Consider the following 27,244-nt stretch of genomic DNA (forward strand, 5'->3'; position numbering starts at 1 on the left):
TGAATGGTATTCAGTTTTTGACAGGAAGAGCTGATCTCCTATAGGTATTCGGAATGAGCAGATTCTGGTATGTAATTGCACTTAGTGACTGATAATGGATTTGTCTGACATAAAACCGCATGGAGATCATGTTATGGCGTTCTTCGAGGTTCGGACAGCCCGCCTCCTGATAAAGTAGCGGAAGTGGAGTCCACTTCGGGAGGCCCGTGGCTATCCGCAAGGCAACATGGTACACCGTGTCGAGTATCTTGCGTTCAATTTTGCTGGCGAGAAAGTGCAGGTGACAGCCGAAATCTAGCGTAGGCGTAATGTATGACTGGACAATTCAGAGTAGGTGGAAGGAGCGTGTGCCCCAGGAGTTTCTGGATATACATTTTAGTATGATAAGCTTTTTTAGTGTGGAGATTCTTTTTTCCTGAAAATGATGGCGGTAGCTCAGGTTCGATGAAAAGTAAACCCCTAGAATGCGGATATGCGGTGTCCATATGATAATTTCTCCCTGGAAATGCAAGGTGGGAGGGGATTCGATGGCTCTATAGGAGAAATCTATTGCTCGACATTTCCCAATGTCAGCAGAAAGATGCCATTCTGCTAACCACTTTTGGAGACGTAGAAGAGATAGCTGAAGTTTACGGGTTAGAGACGGCAGGTTCGGGGAATAGATCAGAAGGAATATATCGTCTGCGTAGATGAAACAATTGACGCCGTCTGGAAGGATATCAAAGATGTCATTTATATATAAGATGAAGAGGAGAGGCGAAAGCACTGATCCTTGTGGAACGCCCTTACTGCTGATAAAGGTCTTTGAGTATGTATGTCTCCAGCGCACTCGGAAGAATCTATCCGTGACGAAGTCACATATCCACTTATGAGGGGAACCCCTGATGTTATGTTGTAAAAGTTTGTATGCAAGGCCATCTGTCCAGACGTTGTCATAGGCCTGGGCGATGTCCAAGGAGATTCCGACTGTAAAGTAGTGGTTCGCTTTTGCAAAACGAATATGATGATCTAGAGTTGAGAGGAGACTGTCGCATCCACGACGGGGAAGGAATCCGTGTAGATAAGGATGAAGAGAATTTTGATGTTCGAGGTGTGCAACCAAGCGCTTGAGTATAATTCTTTCCATGGTTTTGCAAAGGATGCTGGTTAAAGATATAGGCCTGTAAGAAGTGGTTTTGAGGCGTGATTTTCCGGGTTTGGCGAAAGGGAGAACCGTGGAGGTTTTCCACTCCATCGGAAGCGATCCTGAAGACCAAGATTTGTTGAATAAGGACAGCAGTATATTGAGGGATTCGTCATCAAGCCCCTTTAGCATACGGGTTGAAATTCTGTCCGAACTTGGTGTAGTTGATTTGGCAAGGGATATGGCTGTTTTGAGTTCCATGAGTTGGAAAGGCTTTGAAAGAGCTGGGTATGTGTCTACTTCGCTGGAGTCGTAAGGGATGGTCATTAAAATAGGTTCCCTGGCGTAAAACTGACCTAAGAGGTCGGCCTGTTGTTTTACGTCAAAGACGTGTTGATTTCCCCACAATAGGATAAGATTTGAGTCAGATACGTGAGATTGCGTGCGTTGAAGATTTTTGAGTAACCTAAAGATGTTTGGAGAGGAGCCTAAGGAGCAACAAAGTTGAGACCAGTATTTATTGGATTCCTTTTTTATCGTGAGTCGAAGGTGAGCAGCAGTTCTCTTAAATTTGATCCATAAGGCCGTGTCACCTGAGCGTTTGGCCCTCCTCCATGCTTGTCTTTTTCTTCCAAGCAGGTGAGAAAGGTAGGAAGACCACCATGGGGGGTACTTTGCCTTCGGAAATTTTTGCCAGCTGCGATTTGTTTGTAGTGTGCTAGTGCACATCGATGTGAATTCTGCCAATGTGTTACAGCCACTATTTTTTAAGGAAGCGTTTATTTGATTATAAAAGGCTTTCCAAAGAATTCGGGGACGGGAGTAATCCAGATCACTGCCGGAGCCCAGACTGATGGACGTTTTTATGGGCGCGTGGTCACTGTCGAAGCTGTCCGCATGGACCTCATGCGAGCAAAGTAGATATAAGTCTGGAGATACAAGAGCCACGTCTAGCAGCGACGGTCTATGGTGCTGATCAAAACGGGTAGGGGTTGATAAATTGAGCATGCAAAGGTTTTCTGATATTACATAGTCGAGGAATTGGGCTGACCCTGGTGAGTCACTGGAGCTGCCCAAAGCCCGATGGCGGACGTTGAGATCGCCTACTATCAGATATGGTGGTTTTGATTGGTGGACAATTTGTTCAATCCAATGTAGATCCAGCCTGCCTGGGGGGGGAGTAGATGTTAATAATAGTTAGTACGTGTGGTCCGACACCCGTCTCAACGATAATGCATTCATGTTCAATGGAGGGGGTAGGAGGAGGTTGTATTAGTCTGGAGGGATAACGACTATTTACTGCAGTGATGAGGCCACCGCCTCGATGTCCATCACGATCCTGGCGATAAATAGAGAATGGTGGCAGGTTGAAAGCGTCTGAGTGCTTTAAAAAGGTCTCTTGGATACATAAGCATTCTGCGTGGTTAAAATACGATGTTCGCAGCCATTGCCGTTTATTTGATAGACTTCTAGCGTTCCAAGAAACTATCTGAAACATGAAATTAATAAAAGGTAAACAGGCAGAGCGGTTATAGATTACTGGTTGGTGGTTACGAGCGTTTCGGGATTTTGGCATGGCGTTTGTCCAGCTTCACGGTCTCACTGATTGAGACATTTGGGACGGTTTGCAGATTTTTATTGGAAGTGTTTTTGGAGGAGGAGATCTGTGTTATTGAGCTTGAAGTTTGGGATGATACGGGAGAAGTGGTTTCAGGTTGTGGGTGAGCAGAAGATTTGTTGTTCGGAGGAGTTGCTGAATTTGTTGAGAGAGAGGGCACGGGTTCAAGTGCAGTTCGTGTCGGCAGATGGTTGTCTAGGTCGCTCAAGGGGCGGAATTTCTTCCTTGATGGGTGTGATTCAGGAACTGGGGTGTCGAGACGAGAAGTGAGGATATCCATTACTGAAAAAAGTTTTTCAAACAGCATATCTTGACGTTTGGCTAATGCTTGAAGTTTAGCGTCGAAGGTTGTAACAACCTCTGATATGACGCTCTTGGCTATTGTCTTTATGTCCTCAACTTTGATATGTTCTGATCTGGATATAGTTGCGTAGGTGGGTTGGGAGTTTGCTACCTTATATTGCCGCCTAGCTTCGGAGAAGGTTAGCTGGCTGTTGCATTTAAATTCCAGGAAATTCGCTTCTTCCACCCAAGATGGACAGGTCTGAGTGTTCACTGGATGATTCCCTGTGCAATTAGAACAGTGTGGAATTTTACTGTCGCATTCTGAAAAAGTATGTTGTCCTCCACAATATGAGCATATTTGAGATTTAGATGTACATTTTTTCACAGAGTGGTTAAATTTGTAACATTTAGAACATTGACGTGGGCGATCACAAAAGATAGTAGGCTGTACAAGATTGTACCAGTATTTTACCTCTGTAGGAATTGACGTGCCATAGATTGTTATTAGGCAGGTTTCTGATAACTCTGAAGATTTCCTCTTAGTGAATCTCCGAATACTGTGAACAAATAGGTTATTATATGATAGTTCTGAAGCTAAAGCAGATAGGGAATGATCGGTGGGGATTTCTTGAAGAAGAAATCTCGTTGTGATATTTTCAGGAAAAACGTATGGCTGGGTTGGGATTCCCATTAAATTAGTAATTTTACTTATTTCGATTGCAGTCTTCGAGTCATTTGTTTTAATTAACAATTTTCCTTGACGTGTGTGCATACACGAAATGATTTTTCTGGGACAGCTTACTGTGTTGTTTAGGCTTTCTTTTAACAGGATCGGTTTTTTTGGAAATGAGTTTTGGTCATTAGGAGTGAAGAGGATAGCGTATGTTGATAATCCACCAGCCGTTGCATATTCGAGTTTCTCGGCGACTGAGTGTTCAAATTCCAGTATTGTTGGAGTTGATATTTTAGCAGGTCTTTTCAAATTCGAGTCGAAGTCCATTTCATCTTCCCTCATATTGAGATATGGAAGGTGAATCAATCCTCAAGCTGTACTACGGTAGTGAACTGCGGCAAGCCAAGCCGCACCGGTGGGCGGTGCCCGGGTTGATAATTAAGGTAGTTTTGCAATATTATTTGAAAGGCGATATTGCAATGCAAATATAGTAATTAGATAACTGCTATATAAGTACAAGAGAATAAGAATATTTAACTCACTGCTTACTTGTCAATAATTCAAAATCGAATCTCGTCAGACGACGACCAAATCTCCTACGTCTTTTTCTAAATTCTTTCAGTTTGAACGAATATGTTTATTTGAATGCGATTTTAATTTCTTAACTCAGCCGGCTTTAAACTGCCTATTTTTGCTATCACATTATACTCCCAGGGACTGCAGAAATATATTAACTAACTGTAACCGTATACCCTTATGTTTGTTTTGGTTTTGATAATGAAATATGAAAGATGGGTAGTACTGGGATTATGTACTTATAAATAGAATATTTTTGTTTTCGCAGGCTGATAAAAAATAAAGATGACGACTGTTTGGAAAAATGAAAATGTTGTTGCTGACCATCGTGAATTGCAAGTACGTTGTTTGAATTACACGCTTAAGATATTTTTAAAACCATATAAATGGATATATAATGCAATTAGAATGCTACATTTTCATTCATTTTATTTGTATAGATATATTTTCTTCCATTTTTTGCCTGTAATGTCATTTAAAGTTGCACATGATAAAATTTGCATTAATCTTTTAAATTCAGTTTTATTCTTAATATTATTGGTTACTATTTTGAAACAAAATGTTTTTCTGTGGCAAATACTAGTATCTAAAACCTCAAAGCTGCGAAAGATTGCAGGCTGGTTAACTCAAAACGTTCTATCAATACTTGAATTAAAATGTTTGCTTAAGTCACATTTGATATTAGGAAATATTAAAATACTACCGTAGTCTGTATAATTATACCACTATAAATCTCCATATTGGTTAAAATAGTGAATCTAATTTGCTTAATTGGCAGAAATAATAAGATATGAATGTACAGAGGGATACATATCGATAGATTGATTAATAATTAAATAATATGATCATATAAAAAACGTATAGATTCTATTATGATTTTTTAAAAGTGTTTTTGATATTTATCAAGCCCTTGATTCTTCCTCCACTAAGTGGAACTTTGTTAACTTAATTAAAAATTGCTCTCTTCCACCGAAATTGAAATTGCACTTTATAATTCCTTTTCAATATCCAATTTTTTACAGTCACACTGTAGTGTTGATGTGTTTGAAGTTCTCATGCTGTAGGGGATATTTCCGTATCTTGATCTGTCTCGCCAACTACAATCGCTATGATGCCAAATAGATTTTAAACTTGCAATTTTTTTTTAAATAAAAAATTTAGATGTTTTCCCCAGGGTGGCTACAAGTCATACCTTTCGAGTTGGTCCCTTTCTGTGATGTTTTTTTTTAGCTTCTCACGGGCCACTGCCCGAAAGTTTCCAAGACTTGGTGATTATTCTGCCATAGATCATGGTACGGAAATCTGCCCATGCCGTAAGTGTACTCCAATTTCTGTGCATCGAATGCCAAGATTTTTGTGCTTTACTTCAAGCTTGTGATGTTATTCTTATAACTTCCTGTCCATCGTATAACTCGGCCAGGTGTTGAATTGCAGGAGCAAAGGTATTTTTATTTTTAAAGTTATGCATTAAAGATTAGGACTGGGCATAATTTCTAAACCTCAAATAAAAAAAATTTGGAGCAAATTGTGATAAGCGGCAGCTAATTTTTGACCCTGATTCTGTCATTGCTTAAATCGTCTGCATCACATACTAGTTCATTCTTGTTCTTAACTGGTTAAGAGGAATACTGTTTGTTTTCATATCTGAAATTCTTCCTTTTGTAATGTTGATGTTAAATACTTAAAAGTTGAATACTTATATTGAAATTTTGCTAATTTTTCTAAAGATTAAAACATAAAATTCAAAATTTAGATCTGAAAGCATTTAATATGCTAAAATTCTTTTAAATTTTTTAAAAATGCTCTAACTTATATCTTTTATTTGGAAGGTGCTCTGCTTTTTAAAAGCCTAAAGGAGCTTTGTTTTGTTAAATGACCTGGTAAAAAATTTCTCCCATTTTATTGTTAGAGTACACACGCGTGATTCATATAATTGTGATTATAAATTGTAGGAATAGATTTCTTTGTGTTTTGATTTCGCATGTTTGTTAAATTTGATATATTTTTTTGGAGTTAGTGAAATAAAAATATCTGTTTTCTTTGTATAATCATTTGTAATTTAATATATTTTTCAATTAGGCTAATACCATGGCAGTGGACAGTTCTGGCCTCTATGCTCTTTTGGCTGGGTAAGCTTGCCTTTTAAGAACTTAAATATTTTTTTTTAACTTTTTTTTATTTTATATATAAATAAGTGCTTTTTTTGTGTTATAACATTCTCTGGGGTCTGTTTAGTTGTTGACTATAAACCCGGTATGTTATGAATTTCTTGAATATTTTCATTGCAAACTTATCTGTTAAAAATTTGTCATTGTTTTGTTTTTTTCCCTTTAATAATAACTGTTTATGTATTACTTTCAGGGTTGGCAGGTTTTTGACATGTGACAGTTTTTGACAGTTTAAACCATGGTTTAAACTGTCACGTCAAAAACCTCACTGTCAAAAATGTCGAAAATGCCAAAAACCTATATTCATATGTGAAATTTAATTAATACATAAAATTTATATATTTTTTATAAAGGATAGTGTTTCTAAATATGTTCTAGAAAAAATAAATTTAAAATTTTGAAGAAACACTTATATTTTGAATAGTAACCAAAATCTTGTACTTTTGAAAGCTCACATCTTTCGCAATATTATGTATTCATTTTCATGTGTTATTGAAAATCTGCAGTGATATTATTAAGAAATTTATTCATAACCAAATTTAGTGTATAGTATAGATTATACTAAAAATTAGACATTTTTAAAGATAAACATTAGCAGTTTTGTACATTAGATATCTTTTAAAGAAAAATCTTTTTAATATCCTTTTAAATCTTCTTAATAATCTTTTTAACATAAGACAATACAAATTTAAGTGCTTTCTGTTAAATACACAGAGTAGTTAGTGTCGATTTACAGTATATTCAGCCTATTCATTTACTATGCTGAAAATTTAGTTTATCCAAATACTTGTGAATTTCATTTTGCTGAATACTATATACATAGTTTTGTTGAATATCTAAATATTCAGCTGTTGAATAATTACTTCTTGCTTTCAAGATATGCATTATTTGTATTCTTAATACAAGTGGGGGGGAAAATTAAGAGGTAAAAATTGTTTTAAAATGATAAGTGTAATAATTATAAATAAATATAATAAACAATATGAATTATATTTATCATTATTCCCAAATATAACTACTTTTAAATTCAAATTAACATACTGGATAATAAAGATATTCGGTATAACATTAAAAATTTTTTTCATACACTTGTATCAAGTTTGTATTTATACAACATAACTTGTAAGTTCCTTATAAATATTAGTTATATGTTCTTTATATGTCAAAAATGCATAGTAATAAACTTTTAATTTTCTTAAGTATCAAAAAAAAATTTTTTTTTTCAAAATATAAATATTTAAAAAAATTTTGTGCAAAATTATTCTACACATGCATTTGAATATAAATTTCTGAGATTTTAAATCTGTTATTTTACCTTAATTTTATATAAAAAATATTTTGAAACCTGCTGATTACCTATAGTATAATTAAATTTCAATTTAATGCATGGCAACTGTTGGTAGTTTTGAAGTTTATATATTTTCTTGGCAAACTTTAGTTTTTGACATTTTTGACGGGTTTTTGACGGTTTAAACCAGTATTATACCCTTGTCATGTCAAAAACCACTTTTTGACGTCAAAAACCCAACCCTGATTACTTTGTTATCCCTTTCCTTTTTTTTATTTATTTATTTTCAGAAAAAATTTAATCTTTGTATCATCAGAATTCACTGCTAAAAATCTGACTATTCTCAATTAATTTAAAAGAAAATTAGAAATAAAATAAAAAATAAAATTGTGCACTTTTTTAAGCTGTTGATTAAGTGTCAAAAATATTTACTTAACTCTGATTCTGGTTAGTTGTTTAAAGTTAGGCTCTGAAGGGGGAAAGAAATTTTTAATCTTAGGAAAATATTTAGCATTTTGGGAACATAATACTACTCAAATAAATAAATTGAAAATCCTTTAAATTAAAGCCTATTAAAAAGTAATTTATGAAATGTTAATTAACATTTAATTAAGTTATTGGAAAGGAACATAAAAATTTATAGGACTATTAAAAAATTGAGCTTTTGAACTGTTGTGAGGATTTAAATGTGTTGATTTAAAAAAATAATAAATGAAAATCTATCGATTATCAATTTCCTTAATCAAAAAAAGGAAAATTTGATTTTTTTTTGTATCTGAACATTATTTTAAAATCATAAATGAAAACAATACATTTATAAACCTTTAAACAAATATATTTTTTTAACATATTCTTTTCTGTTATTCTTAAGTAAAAAGGAAAAGATTTAGATATTGTTCTATTATTTTGAATTTTACTTTTTCAAGGCGTCGCCACATGGGTATTGTGCATTTGGATCAGCCATCCATTGTTGTCCATAAAACAAATAGGCATAGCAAATGGGATGTTACAACTGCAGCTTGGAATCCAAATAAAAGAGAATGTTTTGCACTTGCTGTGAGTATATTTACTTCTATTCTTCATGTTAATCCATTTCTATCAAATTTTATGGAGTTTATTCTATCAAATTTTGATAGAATTTTATTCTGTCAAATATTATTTTATTATTTAATTTATTTTAAAAATTATAAATGTTTTATTTGAAAAATATTTTCAATTAATATTACTGGAGACTCTCTAGGAAGATATATTTTTATCCTTATTAGGAAGTGCTCGTTTTAATGGCACTTTTACTTTTCATTGGTGCAAGTAAACTCAGCTGTTTTATTTACTGTTAAGCACCAATTAGCCGCAGGTTTAGATGGCTAGAGCATCGTGGATATCAAATATGGCTGATAACCAAAAAAAAAAAAAAAAAAACTTACAAAGTAAAGTGGAGACATTAAAAAGAATTTTAAAATTTACTATTCATACTTGTGTATATATTTTAAACATACAATAGAAATCTTTGTTTTTAAGTCTAAATGTCTAAAACAACGAATAGTGGAGAAATAAATGCATACAAGCATCATAGGAGTGTTTATACTTAAAAGTGTTAAGTTTCATTTTTAAAAAAATCACTCATTTTAGCTTTTAAATTTCATTGCAGAACTTTTGGATAATCAGGGCACTGTTGTATTTATTTTATTTTTGTCGCCAAAAAAATGATTAAAATCATAACTTAAAAAAGAAAATAGATGAATTTACTTGGCCGATTTTGCATTGGCAACTTTATCGTCTGCACTGGACAAATGGCATCACAAAAAATCCTAACATCAAAAAATTATAACTGAAAGTCTCTTACTTTTTTGTTCAATATATTTATTAAATCAAATATTGTGTTATATTTGTGAATTTTAACATGCATGTAAATTTCTAGTGCAATGAAAGAACAGAATTATATTCTTGGGAGAATGGTGACGTAATTCAAACTGTCACTTTAAAAGCTCACACTCGTGCCATTAGGTGAGTTGCTATTTTAATTATTTTTCCTACTTAAAATAATTTTAATAATCTAATTCACTATAAAAAATTGCAACTTTAATTTTGTTTTTCTTAGACCTCTGAATTTGAGTTATTTCTAAATGAATATATTTTTTTTCCAGTGACATAGATTGGTCAATTTTTGATAGTCATTCTTTAGCCACTGCTTCCATAGATACATTTATTCATGTGTGGGATATTAGGCAAGTAGTTTATTTTTCTACCTTTTATTTTTAAATGTTTCTTCAAAACATATATATAAAAAATAATTATTTAATCTATTATCAGAGTTCTCACTAGGAATAAAAAAGGGCAGGGTGATTCCTCACAGAAAAAGACACTTACAGTTTTGAAAGGACACTCGCTTAACACCATAAAAATTTATCAAAATCATGCAATAATTGAATTTGAGCTTCAACAATTATTAAGTTACCATCTTATATTATATTAGGTGTATATTACAAAAAGTAATTTTCACTCATTATCTGAATAAGAGAGAGAAAAAATTTAGTTTATAGATATTAATTAAAGATGCTAAGAAACAATCTCTGTGCATAAATTTTTTTTAAAAAAGTAAACTAAAAAAAATTTTTTTTTGATGGACAGCTTAAAGGATTTTTTTTTTGTATAATTTTACTGGAAATTATTAGAAGATGAACATTTAAAGGTGCATTTTATTTTGTTTTAAAAAAAAGGATATTTATTTAAAATATAATTTTGAAATTTAAAATCATTTAAAAAGATTAAGCTCAAAAAAAAGCTTTTGAAAATTTAACCAGTTGCAAATAATCCTAATAAAGTAAATATTTGTAATATGAATTTAAATATTTGTAAATTGAATTAGAATTAAACCTATGAACGCAGATAATTTTTGTGTATAATCATTATTTTAGCAGTTAATTAAAAACTGAATCTGGATAAAAATGCAGATTTTTAAGGGATGGTGGCTTATTTTTATAAAAAGAGCAAAGAGGACGCATTTATAGGGATGAAAGGACAGGCTGGGCGTACTGCCTTTCTAAAAACACGGCAGTTTTAGAAAGGCTCTAAAACTGCCGTTGTTAGGTTCAATGTAAATTCATCATTTTTTCCATTGAATTGGTTGTTTATTACATATTAATTTCTTTTTCTTAAAGTCTACTGAGTTTATTTAGAGGTTTGTTAAAATTAGAATTAGAAACTCATGTTTATTTTGTACTCATTCACATTAGTTAACTTAATGTTGTTGTTTTTTTCAATTTCCCTTTTTTTTTCTTCATATTTGACTATTTTTTTAATGTTCAGTGACTTTTTTCCATTATAATATTTATGCAGAATTTTAATTAATTTGATATTGTTTCAAAAACTTACTAGTCAATATCTGATGGCAAATATCTTGCAAATATTTTTCAAAATAAAATAATGAAACTAAATGAATTTATCTTAATCTTTGTAAATTATTGCCAAAAAATAAAGTAGTTGAAGTTTACTTTTAAAAAAATATTTAATTTGTATTTTTTCTGAAGCTTTTCTTTGATTCTATAGTTATTATTACATTTTGATTTTAAAGCTCTGAAAAATGACAATGTAGAATAAATTATTGAGATTAATAAATTCTAATCTATGTGTATTAAATATTATAAAATAATTATGTATCATGATTAGTAAGAATAATGTTAGTTTATTCATTCAAACTTCTATCACACCAACTAGACTAATTAACATTTTACTTAATTTGATATTTTAAACTCATAACACTTCATTAATACCTTTTTGGAAATTCACTAGAAAATATGCTGTATCATTTTAAAGTTTATTTTGTAGAACTAACTTATTGATTATACTTAGTATTTTTAAAATTGAGTGAATAAATTGTGAAGGAAATAATTTCTTTAAATATATGTGTATTTTTAATAAAACAAATTTATATTTTAATAAAAAAAAAGCTTTGGTTAATTTATATGTTTTTTTTAAATTTCAGTATAAATTGTCATTAAATTATTTTGTTATAAGGTTAAACTGTTATACTCCACAATATGGGCTCTGTACTGAATATTTGATATAATTTTAATGTACAATTTTTAATTTAAATTTACAAATATGCTTTATGTGCTGCTCAACTACTGTCATTGAGTTCATTCATGAATATCAATTTTTATTATAGAGATTCCAGAAAGCCATCAATATCTTTATCAGCAGTTGGTAAGTAAAATTCTTATTCTTTTCAATTTATCAAATTAATTGAAACATTTGAAACAAGTTTGTTTTATAACTGTTTATTATATTTTTAGCTGGAGCTTCCCAGGTGAAGTGGAATAAATTTCATTCATATTTTCTTGCAACATCTCATGAAGGAGACTTAAGATTATGGGATACTCGGGTAATTTTTACTCTTTATTTTTTTTTATTTTTTGACAAGTCTTTAATTTAGTAGTATTTTGTACTTAACATTTTAACAGTTATCCTAATTAGAAACGTGTACTTAGAAGTAGAAGCAAAGATAATTTAGTTTTTGCTCCAAGTAATATTTAACCGAAAGATTTTTCTAGTTTATATTCACTGATCTGTTCATAAATTTCTATTGGGTTTTTTGGAAGAATTTTTTTTAATGAACTGAAACTTCTCTAGCACTTTCACACCAGATTGCAGAAAAACAAGTAGTGGAACTAGAATTATTATCCATAATGGTGGTATGAGTGAGATTATTCCTTCTTCGCTTTATATTAATCCCTTTATATTAATTATCTTTGTTTCTTTTGTTAATATTCCATTGTTTGTGTGTTTGTTTTTTCTAATTATTAAGCATCTAATCCAAAATTTAGGGGGGTGGGGTTATTTTGTGATTTCTCTCATCCATTCTAGAATACATCCTACAACATATTGCAATAGTTAGATTTTTGCAAACTCATATGCAAATGAAGCCTCATATAAATTAAACTTTTATAATAATGTCTTTTGTTTACTAAAAGGGGGTTGAATATGGTCAGGAAAAACGTGTATGCTTTTTATTCTCTTTTATTTTATCTCCACAGTTGAGCTGGTAATTCGCTTGAGGCTTCTCATCTTACATAATGTCTCTTATGGGTGAAACAGGAAAGAACTAAAATATATAAATTCTTTCATATATATATATTTGTGTGTGTGCGTGCATGTGTGGTGTTTTTTTTTTTTAAATTAACAATTGTTTAGTCTTAATTAGTGTTAATTTTTACAGAAATCCACTGCACCTGTACAATATATAACTGCACATTTGTTTAAAATACACAATATTGATTGGTGTCCTTATGATGAGCATATTCTTGCAACCTCTAGTCAAGATTGTACAGTTAAGGTTTGTAATTTTTTTTATTGATTTTTCAAAATTATTCATTTGAATTATTTTTTGTTTGTTTTTAATACATGTATTATACACATTGTGTTTTCTCTTTCTTTTGTTTTAGTTTTGGGATGTTACAGTTCCTTTGAGAATGGATGATAATATTCATACCACATGTCCTGTTTGGAGAGCTCAATACACAGTACTAATTTTTCTTTCTTCGTATTTTAATTTAACGTTTTATTTATATAATTCAATTCATTTGGTCGATAAATAATAGTATTTAATTTTTGTTTGATTTTTATTATTTATTAGAATTATGAACATAAAATATAGCTAAATTATCAACATTTTTGTTTTTTTAACTATTTCAGAAGGAAATGTGAAAAAAATAATTTTAATTTACAAAAATAAACATCTTTGAAAAAATTTTAAATATTAATAAAGGACCCTAGAAACTGTCACTGTTTGATTTGAACATTAGCTAAAATTGGAAAACCTAAGAAAAAAATTTAATTAAGGGGAGTACCAATTTCGTCAACTTTTGATGAATAAATTTTGAACAATGCATTAAATTATGATGTGTTGAAATTCCTTTTAAGGTTAATTTTCATGCAAATTGAGAGTGATGTTATGTTAGATTTGTTTTCGATTATTAAATATGAGTTTTGTAAATCTGCAAGTATTTTGACTGATAAAGAAAAAAATAATTCAAGAATTATTAGAAATATCAATTTTTTATAATTAGAAATCGCATTAAGGAACATTTTAGTATCAATAATTATTTCTTTAAATAACTTTTTGTTCATGCATTTTATTGATTTTTACATCTTCTTTTGATCATGAGTAACTGATTATATTAGTTATTTTTTGTGCCAAAATCATTACATCAAATATTTTTTTAAATAACATAAGTTATAAATAACTTATTTTTTATAATTCAAATTTCTAGTTATCAACTTTAGCATTCTTAAAGTTTTTGTTTTAATGCCAAACCAAAAACCATCAGACTTGTTAACTGACAGTTGAGAAGGTTTCCTTTAAGTTAAAGTGTAATAATTTATGAAAATGCATGATAAAGTGTAATAATATTTAACGAAAAATGAAATCTTATACTTTAAATAATTTAAATAGTAGATCTGATGTTTGAATCGACACAATTTGATTAAGGGAATCCATGAACCATTACAGGTTATGCATGCTTAGAAAACTTTCTTGCGATGACTAAATTGACTATTATTTTGTATACAAGTCAAGTCTGATTAATTGTAAAAGTTTATGATTAAAAATAAGCATTGCAATCACAGAGATTAAAAAAAGATTATATCTTTATTGCAACTGCATTGAAATGACTCTCTATAATTCATTCCACCTTAAATTGGCAGTTCAGTTCTGCTAAGTTTACATGGACCTGAACACAGTTATTTTATTTTATAACCGTTGTTGAACAACCGACCCAATTTTTGGGATTTAGGACTACTGATGTTCAACTCCATAACAATGTTTTTCTCTGTTTTCTAGCCATTTGGTCAAGGTTTAGTGACTGTTGTTGTACCTCCACTCAGAAGAGGTGACAACAGCTTGCTCATGTGGAATATTAAAAATTGCACCAATCCTGTCCATACTTTTTTTGGTCACTCGGATGTGGTCGTAGAATTTGGATGGAGAAAATCATCAGAAGGTACTGGTATTAATTTTTCTTTTGCATCATATGAGCTGCAGATTTTCTAATCTTGCTTATGAGAAGTTGCAAACAGAATGTGAAATAGAGTAGAGAAGTTTTCATTTTGGCAGGCATTAAAGATATTAAAAAAGTGCAGATTTGTAATGCACATCACAAAAAATGGTAATGTAAAACAATTCTGGTGTGTAATAGTTTGAGCTATCCTATTACATTTACAATTCCTTCAGTTTTTTTTCTGTTTGTGTGTTCTGCGGTATAAATCCAGATTGCTGATACAGCATTAATTATTATGTTATAACAGATTGCAAGGAAGGAAAAGTGTATTAAAAGGTACATATATATTCAAGATACTGAACTTGAGTAAAGATAGTATGTTTTAAATTCAGGAAAATTGTAAAATTCAATAGTATCTTATAGCACCGATATCAAGGGCACTGTAACTTTTTCAAGATGTGACACCCTTAGGATCACCTTTTAAAACTGTTTCATGCATTCTAATCATATAATAATTAATCATAATTTATATTATTGGTATGGTAATAATAATATATAATTCTATTGTTATTATTATTAAAACTATACATTATTCTAAATTTTAATGTATAACATATAAGTATTAAAAATAACATATAACATTGTAAGTTTTAATAATATAAGAGAAAGCAATCAACAGTAAAAAATATCCACAATCTGTGGCATCGTGAATTTGTTTTGTTTAATATCTGCTTATATTTAATATTTGTTTATAATCTGCTGCTTATTGCATGGCTTTTAAAATATTGAAAAATAGCTTGAAAATCTTGCATTTTTTAAATTTATTTATTTCACAGAAGTATATTCGCTTTAAAACAGCTGCATTTGATACTCAATTTCATACAGGTATGCAATAGAAAAGGAAATGAGAACCTTCATAGCTTTTTCACTCAAGGCAGAGTCCTCATATTTTGCTTGAATCCAATACTTTGGAATTTTTTTCTTAGTTTAAGCAAACTATGATTTTTGATAGATTAATATTGTGCTAGAAGTCATGGGCACCGCGCACTTCATCCACAATCTATGATCACTCTCACGCCTAGATAGATAGTCTCTCAGTTTTAGCATAGTATTAGAATTTTTTTTTTTTGTATTTACTTTTTCATTATTTCAAGTATTTAGGATCCTCTTCACACAGAAAAGATATTCAAATTCTTCTTTTTTATTTGTTCAATAAAAAAATTATATAAACAGTATTTTTTAATTAATATTTTTGACTACTTTTCTTTTCATTTTAAGTATTCAAAAGTGTTCTAATGAACCAAGCTATCAGTGTTTTGAATTTCAATGTAGTAAATATTTTTTGAACTTTAACTTTGAACATTTTTTTCAAATACTTACAGCCTTAAAATTTGACAACTAGGTTCAATACATTTCAATAAATAAAATTGAACAAAAATATTAATTAGTTTCTAAATACGTAAGGAAATTTTGTTATGCTATTCTCTGTAGGTTAACATAGAGGAAGTATAATTTCTTTTCTGTCAGTCTCTTTCTTTAAGTGTAAGACTCAGCATAACAGTCCGTTGTGGCGACTTATTTTGTGCAAAATATCATTAAAAAATAGATAAATCTTTTAACTGCTTCCATTAATTCCATTACATTAAAATAAATCTTTTAACTGCTTCCTTGCATTTGAAACACAAAATTATTTTTAAACTGATTTTTTGATTGTTAAGGATTTTTTAAATCTAAAAAATAAAAATTTTCGATGAAAATTTATGTTACTCTGATTTCATAAGAGATAATTATTTTATACATAAATATGTCTGATTTTTATGCCAATTAATTAATTTTTTTTTAATTTCAGATTCTAGGGAGTACCAGCTTGTCACATTTTCAAAGGATAATTGCTTACGAACATGGACTGTGGATACGCATTTGCAAAGAGTAATTTATTTTGTTTTTATTAAGCTCATACATAATTTTTCATATTTGATTCTGACACTTATTAGTAAAGCATGCATGATGCATTTTGTCTCTTAGTCATTAAACTTATATTTTATTTTACTAAATAGTTATTTTAATAAATTTGGATTTTTACTTTTACTTAATGTTGAAGATTTTTATTGTTTGTACATTATTATTGCTATTGTTTCTGGTGGATAATCTAATTGGAATTAGTTTGCACTTTGAAAATTGTTAAGGTAACTTTATAGCCATATAACTAATAAGTTTTGTACCAAATATGATAGTAATTTATAGACTAAGAATGCATCTTTTAAACAAGATTTTCTTAAATTGTAAATTCTTGTATGAAACAGACTCACAGTATTATATATGTTTGTTTTTAATTAAAAACATTGTTTCTTTAGCAATCATAATTTTTTTTAAAATCATAATCCTCTCCAAACCCAAACTACGGGCTAAGGGGCCGTTCAAAAAGTACGTACATCCCGAAGGGGGGGAGGGGATTTGCTATTATGTACGGTTTTGTACGATGGGGAGGGGGGGGAGGTATTATACAAAGTACGTACTTTATAAACATACACCAAATTTAAATTTGACTTTATCCTACACACTCCTTAAGTAAATATTTAATTTTATTTAAAGCATAATTATTTTAATTTTTATGAAAAAGGGGGGTAGACTAATAAAATGTACGTACTCTAAGGGGGGGAGTAAGACCTTATGTACGGTAATGTACGAAGGGGGGGAGGGGCTTAAAATTTCTCCATTTTTGTGTACGTACTTTTTGAACGGCCCCTAATTTTACCTAGTGGTTGACAAGTAATTTGTTTTGAAGCATTATTAGTTTTAATATGAAATTTACTAATTTTGTTTCTCTTAAAATTTTACTTTTGATTCTGTTAATTCGATGACACCTGGGGGAGGCAAACACCTCCGAGACCAAGAAAATTGCCTATTTTGGGAGAGGTATCTGCTATGGAGAAAGACTACAAATCAAAAAATATTTTGTTGTAAATTCTTAAAACTAAATTAATGGGAATTGATTAATACTTAAATTGAAAGAAGAAACTACATGAATTATTCCTCAGTTTTGTCTGAAACATGACGGAGGAAATAAATATATTTGTCAAAAAATATTCTATAAATGATGCATCTATACCTAAAATATAGTATTACAAAATGTGAATACATGAAAATGACTTTGTTCATATTCATACAAAAGCCTGTGTAAAAAAATACTGAGAATAAATTTATATAACGTATTTAAGAGATTCACTTGCCCCCACTACACTTTACGTTGAATGGCAGAAAATAAAGATGTAATCAAAATTATTTTAAATGAATTTGACTGTCAGATTTTCTTATGCATTTTCATTTCTCTTAAAATTTTGACTCTTAATTTCCTTATATTTTAAGAGATAAAAGTGTCTCATGATAAATGCATAATCATTCCTTGATTTTAATTTGAAAAACTTATTCAACTATTTCCTCACAATGCAGGAGAATCAACAGCAAACTAAAAATGTTTTTCTCATTCAATCAGTGCATCAATGTTAGTGCCATATTTTCGCAAATCAGTTTTTTTCACCCAAACAATCATATTTGAACTATTGTTAAAAATACTCAATGCAGCCTTTATATTTGTAAATGAATACCATTATTTTTTTTATTTTGTAAATACTATATCAGTATGTATTGAAATAAATCAGTTTGTCTGATTAATGCTCGTGATATCTCTTAGGATGCAGGTATGCAGTGAACTTAATTTTTTATATTAATATAGTAGATATAATAATATTAATTATTATTGTAATAACTATATGAATATTATTGTAATAAATATTAACAGTAATATTTATTGCTAGTTTTTTAATGCATGATGGTTAATGCACTACTCTCTTTATAAATGTTTTATTACTATTTTAATACAGAATCATATTTAATGTTATGCCTGATACATTTTTAGTCATGTGGGCATGAATTTCCTGATGATGAAGCAACAGATGCATTCTTAGAATCTCAAGACAATGCTAGTCAAGTTTCTGCAACTAGTACAAAAGAGACTGAAGCTACAGTTCCTAGTACCCCACCTACCTCTCCTGTCAAATTGAAGGACAGAAATGGAAATACAACGCCTGTTCCTACTACACCTGCTCAGCCTCAAAACCTGCAGCAGGAGTTTTCTCTCGTTAACTTGAACATTCCTAATGTCACCATTGATGAGGTAAACACTAAATAAATATTAATTGGTCTGAATAAATATAAATAAAGGCAATCAAATTATACTCCAAAAAACATGGAGTTAATTCATTTTCCTGATCTTTTTAATAATTGTATCATATTTAATTCAGATGGATGCAACCAAGCGATCCTGCACAGTAAATGTTAAAAAGGGACAGTACAAAGTCTCATTGAAACTGTTATTTCCACCATCCTATCCTTTCAATAATCCTCCATCGTTTCAATTTTGCAAAGGAACTAATATTGATGAAGATATGAAGTCCAAAATTTTAAAAGTAAGTCCTGAATTTTTAGTTCACAAAAATTTAATTAAAAAAGTTAAAATTAAACTTATATATTATAATTTATGAAATTTGTTTTATAAAATACATATTAGTATTGGTAACTTAATTATATTATCATTAATATTTTAATTATAATGTAAAAAAATTATGTTAATAGAAAATGAATTAAAATTCAAGTTTATTTTTTAGGTTTTAAAAATGGTGTCTTCACAGCAAGTTAGAAGAAATAGATCTTGCTTAGAACCTTGTCTACGGCAGGTTGTCAGTACTTTAGATGCATTGACTGTAAGTAAACATAATGGGTTATGTTCAATTTTCATGTTGATAAATTTATTTATTTTACAAAAATTTTATATTATTGATTCATTCTTTTAATTCATAAGCTATTTCTTTATATAGAGATTTTTTGTCATTTTTTTTCTGCTTTTGTGGTATATAATTGTAATATTGTCATTAAATTAAAACTTTGTTATTACCAAGTTCTGTAATAAATATTTCGTAATAACATCATTTAAATTTAATGCTGAATTCAGGAATTTTTTGAAACTTTTCTTTGGCATCATTATTATTGTGTTTGACGAAATAAGATGTTAAGAAACTTTTTTAATGAATTATCTTATGGCTATGTGTTACAAACAGTCTTACAAAATGGATGCCTCTCATTTGGGAAATTTTTTCAATTCACCATGAATCTTCTTTTCGTAAACCTTTTTGTGCCCTCTCAGCAAAGTTATTTTCGTGTTATTTTCTATCTCTTCAAAATTGATACCACTTTTTCTAAATTATTTTTACATTAAATTAAAAAAAGATAATAATAAAATTCATCTTTCCACTATTTTTTAAGATCTGTAAGTTTTTTACCTTATATTTAATTAAAAGTATTGTTGATCTATTCCACTACTAAAGAATCAAATATTGGAATTTAAATGTGATTATTTGTTAAACAAACTTGCCTATTTTAGTATGACTAACTTACCCTAATCATTGTGAACTTAACTGTTTTTTTTTTTTTTTTTTAATTCTGTTACCATTTCTTCATTATTCTAAGACTACAATCATTTGGATAAATTTAAAATTCATTGTTCCCCTTGTAACAGGTTATGTAACTGTAAGAAATTACCCCCCTCCCGAAAAAAAGTAAAATCCTTCTTATTTGGGATATAAATGCATCTTTACTCATTCATAACAAAAGTGTGTAAAGTGTACAAAATCTTTAAGCATACTTCTTATTGAAGCTACCTTAATAAAAAGTAAAATGAGTAATGCTATTTTTCATTTGCGTAATTGTGAAAATCCACTTGTGAAAACTACAGTTTTAAGTTACAGTTGGACAAAATAATTTGAAATATTATTTCTTAAAATTATTATTTATTTACATGCAAAATTTCTAGCTGAAAGTTTAAAATTTCAATTGAAAATTTGTTAAATAATGTGTGATGTATTTTAATTTTTAGAGCATGAAGTCTAATAGAGTTTTCATTAGTCTTTTACAAATATTTAAATAAGAAAGGGAAATAAAATGCCACCTAAATAGAAATAATATTTTGAAACATTTTTTACTTAAGTAAATGCTCCAAAATTAAATTTTTTGTTTATATCTTAAAAATAAAAATTTTATTATGAGCAAGTGTAAATTTAGGGTTCACTTCACACCAGCACAAGATTTTAAATTTAAAAAAAAAATTACTATGTCTTATATCATGGTCTGACTATTGCAACTGAAAATATAACAGTACACTTTTTAATATTTGTTAATTGTGTTTTATATTTTTTATCCCTTCTTTATTTGTGTTTATACTTTAAAAATAAAAATTTCATTTTGAGCATGCTTAAATTTAGGGTTGACTTTGCCGCAGTACCTTAGTTTTTAAATAAAAGAAATTACTGTGCTGTCTTATACAGTGGATCTCCCGTTGTGACGGAAAATGTAATCGTGCTTTTTCACTTAGATAATTTTGTAAATTATAAAAATTTCAATTAAAAATTGCTTGATAAATTCATTGTTTCAAATTAAATTTAACGTTTACAGTCTGATGATAAAAGTCAGCCACAGATGCCGGAAAGTCCATTTCATTCAGATGCAACAAAGCAGGGATTCAATCCACCATCACATTATGGGTTTCAGGATGTGAGTGTGCCTTTTCCAAGGACATCTGGAGCTAGGTTTTGTGGTGCAGGTTTGTGTTTTTTTTAACATTTGTGTGTGTAATAATGTGTTTTTTTTAACATTTGTGTGTGTAGTAATGTGTTTTTTTTTTTTTAACATTTGTGCGCTGCGTAGTAACTAAAAATAAATTTATAATAGTTCTTCTAATGTAGGGTGGGAATATTTAGGGCTGGCAAGTAAGTTTTGGCTTGTAACATGTATTGCTTGAAATCAAATTACCATCTCTAGATTTTCCCAGGACCCGTGGTGGCTCAGGGCATAGAGCGTTCACGTTCCAATGTTGTGAACCGTGTTCAAAACCCAGTGATGACTGGTTGATACTAATTTCGCACCGGGCTCACACTGAACACAGTGCTGATATAAAATATCAATGGTAGACAAGTCCCCTTGCCGTGAGGCTATTATGAGAAGTTTTTGTGGTTTTCTTCTTCATGTAACGCAAATGCAGGTTAGTCCCATAAAAAAAAGTCCTCTATGAGGGTAAATTTCTCTAAATACTTGATCCAGAATTTCCCTTATCTTCTGAATTAGATTCAAAATTACAAGGCTACGGAGGTTAGTAGTCGAAAGCCTAAAATTTACGATGGTTATAAAAGAATTAAATATATTTTTCCAAAGTTTACATTTACGTGCAAAATCTAGAAATTGGCAAATATCAGGACGCAACTTTGGCTAACCTTCGATACGATGGGACTCGAAATTCGCTAGAAGGATTTTACTGAGCAAGTTTTATGAAATATTGCAGTTTGTATCAGCAAAATTAAATACGGAGTATAATATTATTTAGAAGCTGCAAAAAGCTTAATTTTTCTTATTTTACTTTTTTATAATAAAAATTCTTTAAAAAATAATAATTTTGTCCAAGTAATCATAAATAATTTTTTTTCTTTAATAAACATTTATTATTTTAAGTGAGTAACTTGTACTACATGATTGGATTTATTCAAACTTTGCATTAGCACAAAAACAACTTTAACTGAAAATATTGAAAGTGATCATCCAAATCTTATTGCAGTTAATAAATTTTAAGAAAGCTATTTTTCAAAAAGACATGCATTTTTCATTCAAATTAACATGTAAAAATTTTTTTTTGTTGAGTGTACTTTTAAGAAAGAATAAAATATGTACTTAGTTTAATTACTAAAATTCAACTATTAAGTAGTTTTATACATACTTTATAATATAACAAACTCTTTATTAATATTTTTTTTAACTTAGGAAGAACTTCTTTTAGATCTAAAGGTTTAAATTGACCATTAGTAATTGAATTTCGTCCTCATATTTGATTTATCACCAGACTATACAGCTGCATTGAGTTATATGTTTGAGCTATGGCATGCTCTCCTATGTTTTAGAAGAATCTAAAAACATATAAATCTCCCATTTCTTTCTGCTAAAATTGAAATTCTTAAAAAGAGTGTGCTTTGTAATTAAGGGAGAGGACATTTTGTAAAACAATTGTTGACAACTGTTGTTTGTGGGGAAGAGAGAAGACATTTTTTGTAAATCAACTGTTTGAGCTATGACATGCTCTCCTATGTTTTAGAAGAATCCAAAAACATAAAAATTTTCCATTTCTTTCTGCTAAAATGGAAATTCTTAAAAAGAGTGTGCTTTACAGGGAAGAGAGAAGACATTTTGTAAAATAATAAGATTAATAAACTTGTTAATACTCTTATAAGTATGTGTGGCATTGAAAAATTATATTTATTTTTGTTCCTCTCTTTGCATAAACGAAAATCTTTTTTTTCTTCTCGAAACTTTGTTAAACTATAAATATATGAAGTACTTAATGCTTGTATATTATTTTATTTATTTACTCCTTATGATATAGCATCATGACCAGAACGAACAAAATTTTTCAAAAAATAATTTACTTTTTTGAAGCTATATTACATGTCATGAAAAAAGTTAATAGACTACTTAAATTGTTAAAAAAAAGTCAATTCATCTATTTGTTTTCAGATTTACTAGTAGTGTTTACGAGACCATCTCACTTACAAAGAATAAATGCTCCAACTGATGACACACCCCGGTCACTCTCTGCATTATCAGCATACTTAGCTTCTCACGTTGTCCTACCATTGAAGAGCCATGGCTCAACGTCCTCTCCTGCTCAATACAGTCTAGTCTATCCTCCTCTGACTCAGAGTCCAAATGAAGCGCCAGTCTCAATATCTTCATTCTATCATCAAGACAGGATAAATGCTGTAATAATAACATAGAATTTGTGTTTATCAGTTTTTATCTTATTATTGCAATCATGACCAAATAGGCTGAGAGTGCAACACATTTGTACACTTTATTGATATTGTATGAACCAGTTATTAATTTATTGAGGAAGTTTTAAAGTCTGTCAGCATCTCTTGAAGTATCAGTTTATCTTACATTTAAAGAATATGATTAAATTGGAAAAAAAAATGACTGAACGTTTAAAGGTAATAAATACCTACTATAGGGATGTTATTTAACAAAAAAAAAAAAAAAAAGAAATTCTCAAACTTTTATAAATTACAGTGTTATTTCATTTTTATTGTTAAAATTTCCCCTCTTGTAATATGTATCTACATAATTATGCCCCCATTTACAATAGTTTTTAGCATTCTACCCATGGTCTAGATAGGTATCTATCCATATAGGCTTATGCTGCCATATGTTTTTAGTACATAAATGTTTTTATAGCTATCAAAAATTCAAAACTCAAGAGTTCAGTTTTTTATTAAAAGTTTTTTTTTTATTTAACTTTTTTGTAATATAATGATTATCTATAGTCTTGTCTTTTACTACAGAAGTGTAATTTAATGAATAATTGAAATTGCCAAGTATTTATAAATAACTCATATATTGTAATTTTGCTTTATCATAATCTCTGCTTAATTTTGCCATTGTTTACAGTGATTTTTTACCTAAAGCCTTTATGGTTGAAGTTGCCTTATATTTTAGTGTGTTACTGTTTTTATAATAAATATTAAATGTTACTTAAAATATTTAGAAATAATTGTTATAAAGTGCTTTTATAGTAATGCCACCTTTGTGAAAAAAACAGCCTTATATGTCATTACAATATATATTACAGCCAATGTTACCCCGTTACTCATTTATTTTTGGATCTTGTGCCATAAATTCAGTTTAATCTGATTCCTACTGTAATGACGATTCCGAAATTTGACTGCTTTGATGTTACTGTACTTATCTGCTGCTTAAAAAGACCCTGATAAAAAATTCTTATAGGCCCAATGTTAAAAAATAAACATATTTTGGGATACAGAATTTTGAAAATTTCCCTCTTGTCTGAGTACAATGTACCGAAATTACTCATGTCATGTAAGCTTTAAGCTTGCATGACAGGAAAATTTAACACTCAATATCTCAAAATCTTTTCATTTTTTGGCTTTGGGCTCAGGGGGAGTTTTAATCGAAAGGATTTCAACTGCAGCATATCAAAATTTGCAGATAAATCAGTTGCTAGTAGCAAACAATTGGTATAAGTTTCATTTCAAATTGAAACTTATTTATAACATTTTACCATTAACAACCATGATATTGGGGCATTTGAGTGAATAATAATTAAATGATATAATCCTAGCCTCTGGCTTGGATAAATCTATTTAACAGAAAGAAATTATAAATGAACTAATTTTCAATCTTGCATCATTCTTTGAAATAGTAAAGTAAAACACAAGGGTTTTTATTAAACTTTATTTTAGTTGTGGATTGTTTTGAGTAGTTTCACTATCAAAATCAATAAAGGTCCCATGGGTGTCAAATAATCGGGGTTCTACTGTATTTAAATTATGCTACTCATAATTGAATTTTTAATAATTTAAATCCTTTTTCAGTAATATTTATTATATTTGTTATGTATTTAATAAACTTTTCTTTCCCCATCTAAATAATATCAATAATAATATTATTTTGGAGCTAGCAATGTAGTATCTATGAATACTATCAATGAGTAGAAGTAAAAAAAATGCTTAGAAAATTATGTGTATGTTTCTATTTCATCTAATAATTTTAAATAATTTTTAGAAGCAAAAGAAGCGAAGAACAATACAAGACAGAAGATCATCTGGTTCAAAGCAATTGAGTAATTCTGGTGCTGTATTGATTTATAGTATCTCAAAACTGATGGCAATAAATGTGAATCTTGCTCAAAATTATGTGTAAGAAACTTTCTATATATTCTCTTTCACAAATTGAAAATATATTTTTGCACTTTAAAATGTAACAAAAGAACCAAATTTATTTCATAAAAACTTAAAAAGTTTATTACTTTTTGTACCCTTTATTTTCACAAATATAGACAGATTTCTGTGAATGTTCTATGCCTATACATCAGTTTTTTAATGTTAGAACTTGAGAATTGGCTATACAATACAGTTATCAAGTCAGAATTTTCCTCTAACAAATTCTGGAGGGTTATTTTAATTAAATTTCTGTGAAAGTGTCTCCCTTGTATACGATTTTCTTATGTAAGAGCTTGAAAAGAAAAAGTTTGCTAAACCAAAAAGTTTCTTTTTCAAAACAAAGTTTTCTACCTGCCAGATCTAGAATACTATCTAAATCCTTTGAGGTATTTCTCACTTTCCTCCATGTTAATGTGTAGGGAAATTTATGTTCGGAATTTTCTTATTTGTTAAATGACTAATTAATATTTTTGGTACTTTTTGTTTCATTTTATTAAAAAAAAAAACACATTTCAATAAATAAAATGAAATGAAATATATTTATTAGTTACTTAGTAAATAAGGAAAATCTAGACATAATTTTCCATGTAGGTTAATGTGGAGGAAGTTTAACCTCTTTGTTTGAAAGATATTCTTTAATAAGGCATATGTCTGTAAATGTTATCCTATTCTATCCTACATACTATTCCCTTTTATAGAAAAGTGAGAAAAAAAATAAATTTATCTTAACAAGAAATTTTGCAATTTTATAGATAGCTTTCCACATATAAAATCTGGAACATTATTGCTTTTTGACCCTTAAAATTGGCTTTAGTGGATAAAGTTATCAAACAACTATTGCAAATAGTATTACAATAAGTAGTTCTTAGGAATTTGAAAATTTTGTCAATGAAAGCTTGCAGATAAGAAAAAAATGCTATGCTAAATCTTTATTTTCTATTGTCAAGATATGAACTTAATCAACATGGTATAATTTAGAACAAAGTACAATTTATTGATAAAAAGCCAGTTTTGTTATTAGTTTAAACTAGAAATTTCTAAGTTTTGCAAATAATTACTTAAATCCTATAAATCACTATTTGTTAGATTTGGATCTCAGGATATTACTTCAATTTGTTCAAAGAATGCAGCTATGGCTGCAAAAGAAGGTTGCAGGGATCTTGTACAGGTTGGTTAATTTTTTGATGTGTGCTTTGTCAAATTTATAATTGAAAAATATGTGTATTTTATTTTTGTGAATAATCATATACTGTTGGGAATTTACTTTTAGGTGTGGTCATTAGCTAGTCTTATAAGTACGTCGTCGTTATTGAATGTTACTGATTCTGAAAATGATGTTCCTTGGGCTAAGCATCCATTTGGAAGGAAAATGCTTCAATCATTGTTAGTTCCTTATTTTCTGCTGTTAAATCTACGTCATAGTCATATTGTTTGATGAAAAAGTGTTTGGATTAATGTTCAAAACTTAAACATTTTCACCAGGAATATACAATCTTTTTTATGTAGGGGAGGGGCAACCATTTTTATAAAGGGATGTTGGGGGCCAACATTAACATAATGTAGTAATTATAAAAATGCAGGGAGCATTTAGATTCTATGTGGAAGTAACATAAATGAGATATAAATGTATAATTAATCTATTGCTTCAATGCAAAAAAAAATAGAAATAATGTAATTATATTTAAACGA

The 27,244-nt window shown here is 29.3% G+C and overlaps 1 protein-coding gene across 5 annotated transcripts in view; it reads left to right on the forward strand.

Moving 5' to 3' along the window:
• Window positions 1–27,244, forward strand: part of Wdr59 (WD repeat domain 59) — a 61,509-nt gene that overhangs the window by 14,902 nt on the left and 19,363 nt on the right. For 2 of the 5 annotated variants that reach the window (XM_087168963.1, XM_087168965.1), the window contains exons 1-19: window positions 4,449–4,614; window positions 6,355–6,404; window positions 8,658–8,787; window positions 9,650–9,735; window positions 9,876–9,956; window positions 11,897–11,934; window positions 12,024–12,112; window positions 12,947–13,063; window positions 13,173–13,250; window positions 14,570–14,729; window positions 16,576–16,655; window positions 18,643–18,900; window positions 19,028–19,192; window positions 19,391–19,486; window positions 21,231–21,378; window positions 23,334–23,578; window positions 25,398–25,531; window positions 26,642–26,723; window positions 26,826–26,938. In XM_087168963.1, coding sequence (XP_087025089.1) covers window positions 4,561–4,614; window positions 6,355–6,404; window positions 8,658–8,787; window positions 9,650–9,735; window positions 9,876–9,956; window positions 11,897–11,934; window positions 12,024–12,112; window positions 12,947–13,063; window positions 13,173–13,250; window positions 14,570–14,729; window positions 16,576–16,655; window positions 18,643–18,900; window positions 19,028–19,192; window positions 19,391–19,486; window positions 21,231–21,378; window positions 23,334–23,578; window positions 25,398–25,531; window positions 26,642–26,723; window positions 26,826–26,938 — 2,204 coding nt within the window. In that variant the 5' untranslated portion in view covers window positions 4,449–4,560. Of the gene's footprint in view, window positions 1–4,447; window positions 4,615–6,354; window positions 6,405–8,657; window positions 8,788–9,649; window positions 9,736–9,875; window positions 9,957–11,896; window positions 11,935–12,023; window positions 12,113–12,946; window positions 13,064–13,172; window positions 13,251–14,569; window positions 14,730–16,575; window positions 16,656–18,642; window positions 18,901–19,027; window positions 19,193–19,390; window positions 19,487–21,230; window positions 21,379–23,333; window positions 23,579–25,397; window positions 25,532–26,641; window positions 26,724–26,825; window positions 26,939–27,244 lie in introns of those variants that run through there. The other 3 variants (XM_087168957.1, XM_087168959.1, XM_087168958.1) reach the window with 3 other exon arrangements.

The sequence above is a fragment of the Parasteatoda tepidariorum genome, chromosome 1 (genome assembly GCF_982258835.1).
Source record: "Parasteatoda tepidariorum strain Cologne lab strain chromosome 1, Ptep-v5.0, whole genome shotgun sequence".
NCBI classification, from domain to species: Eukaryota; Metazoa; Arthropoda; class Arachnida; order Araneae; family Theridiidae; genus Parasteatoda; species Parasteatoda tepidariorum.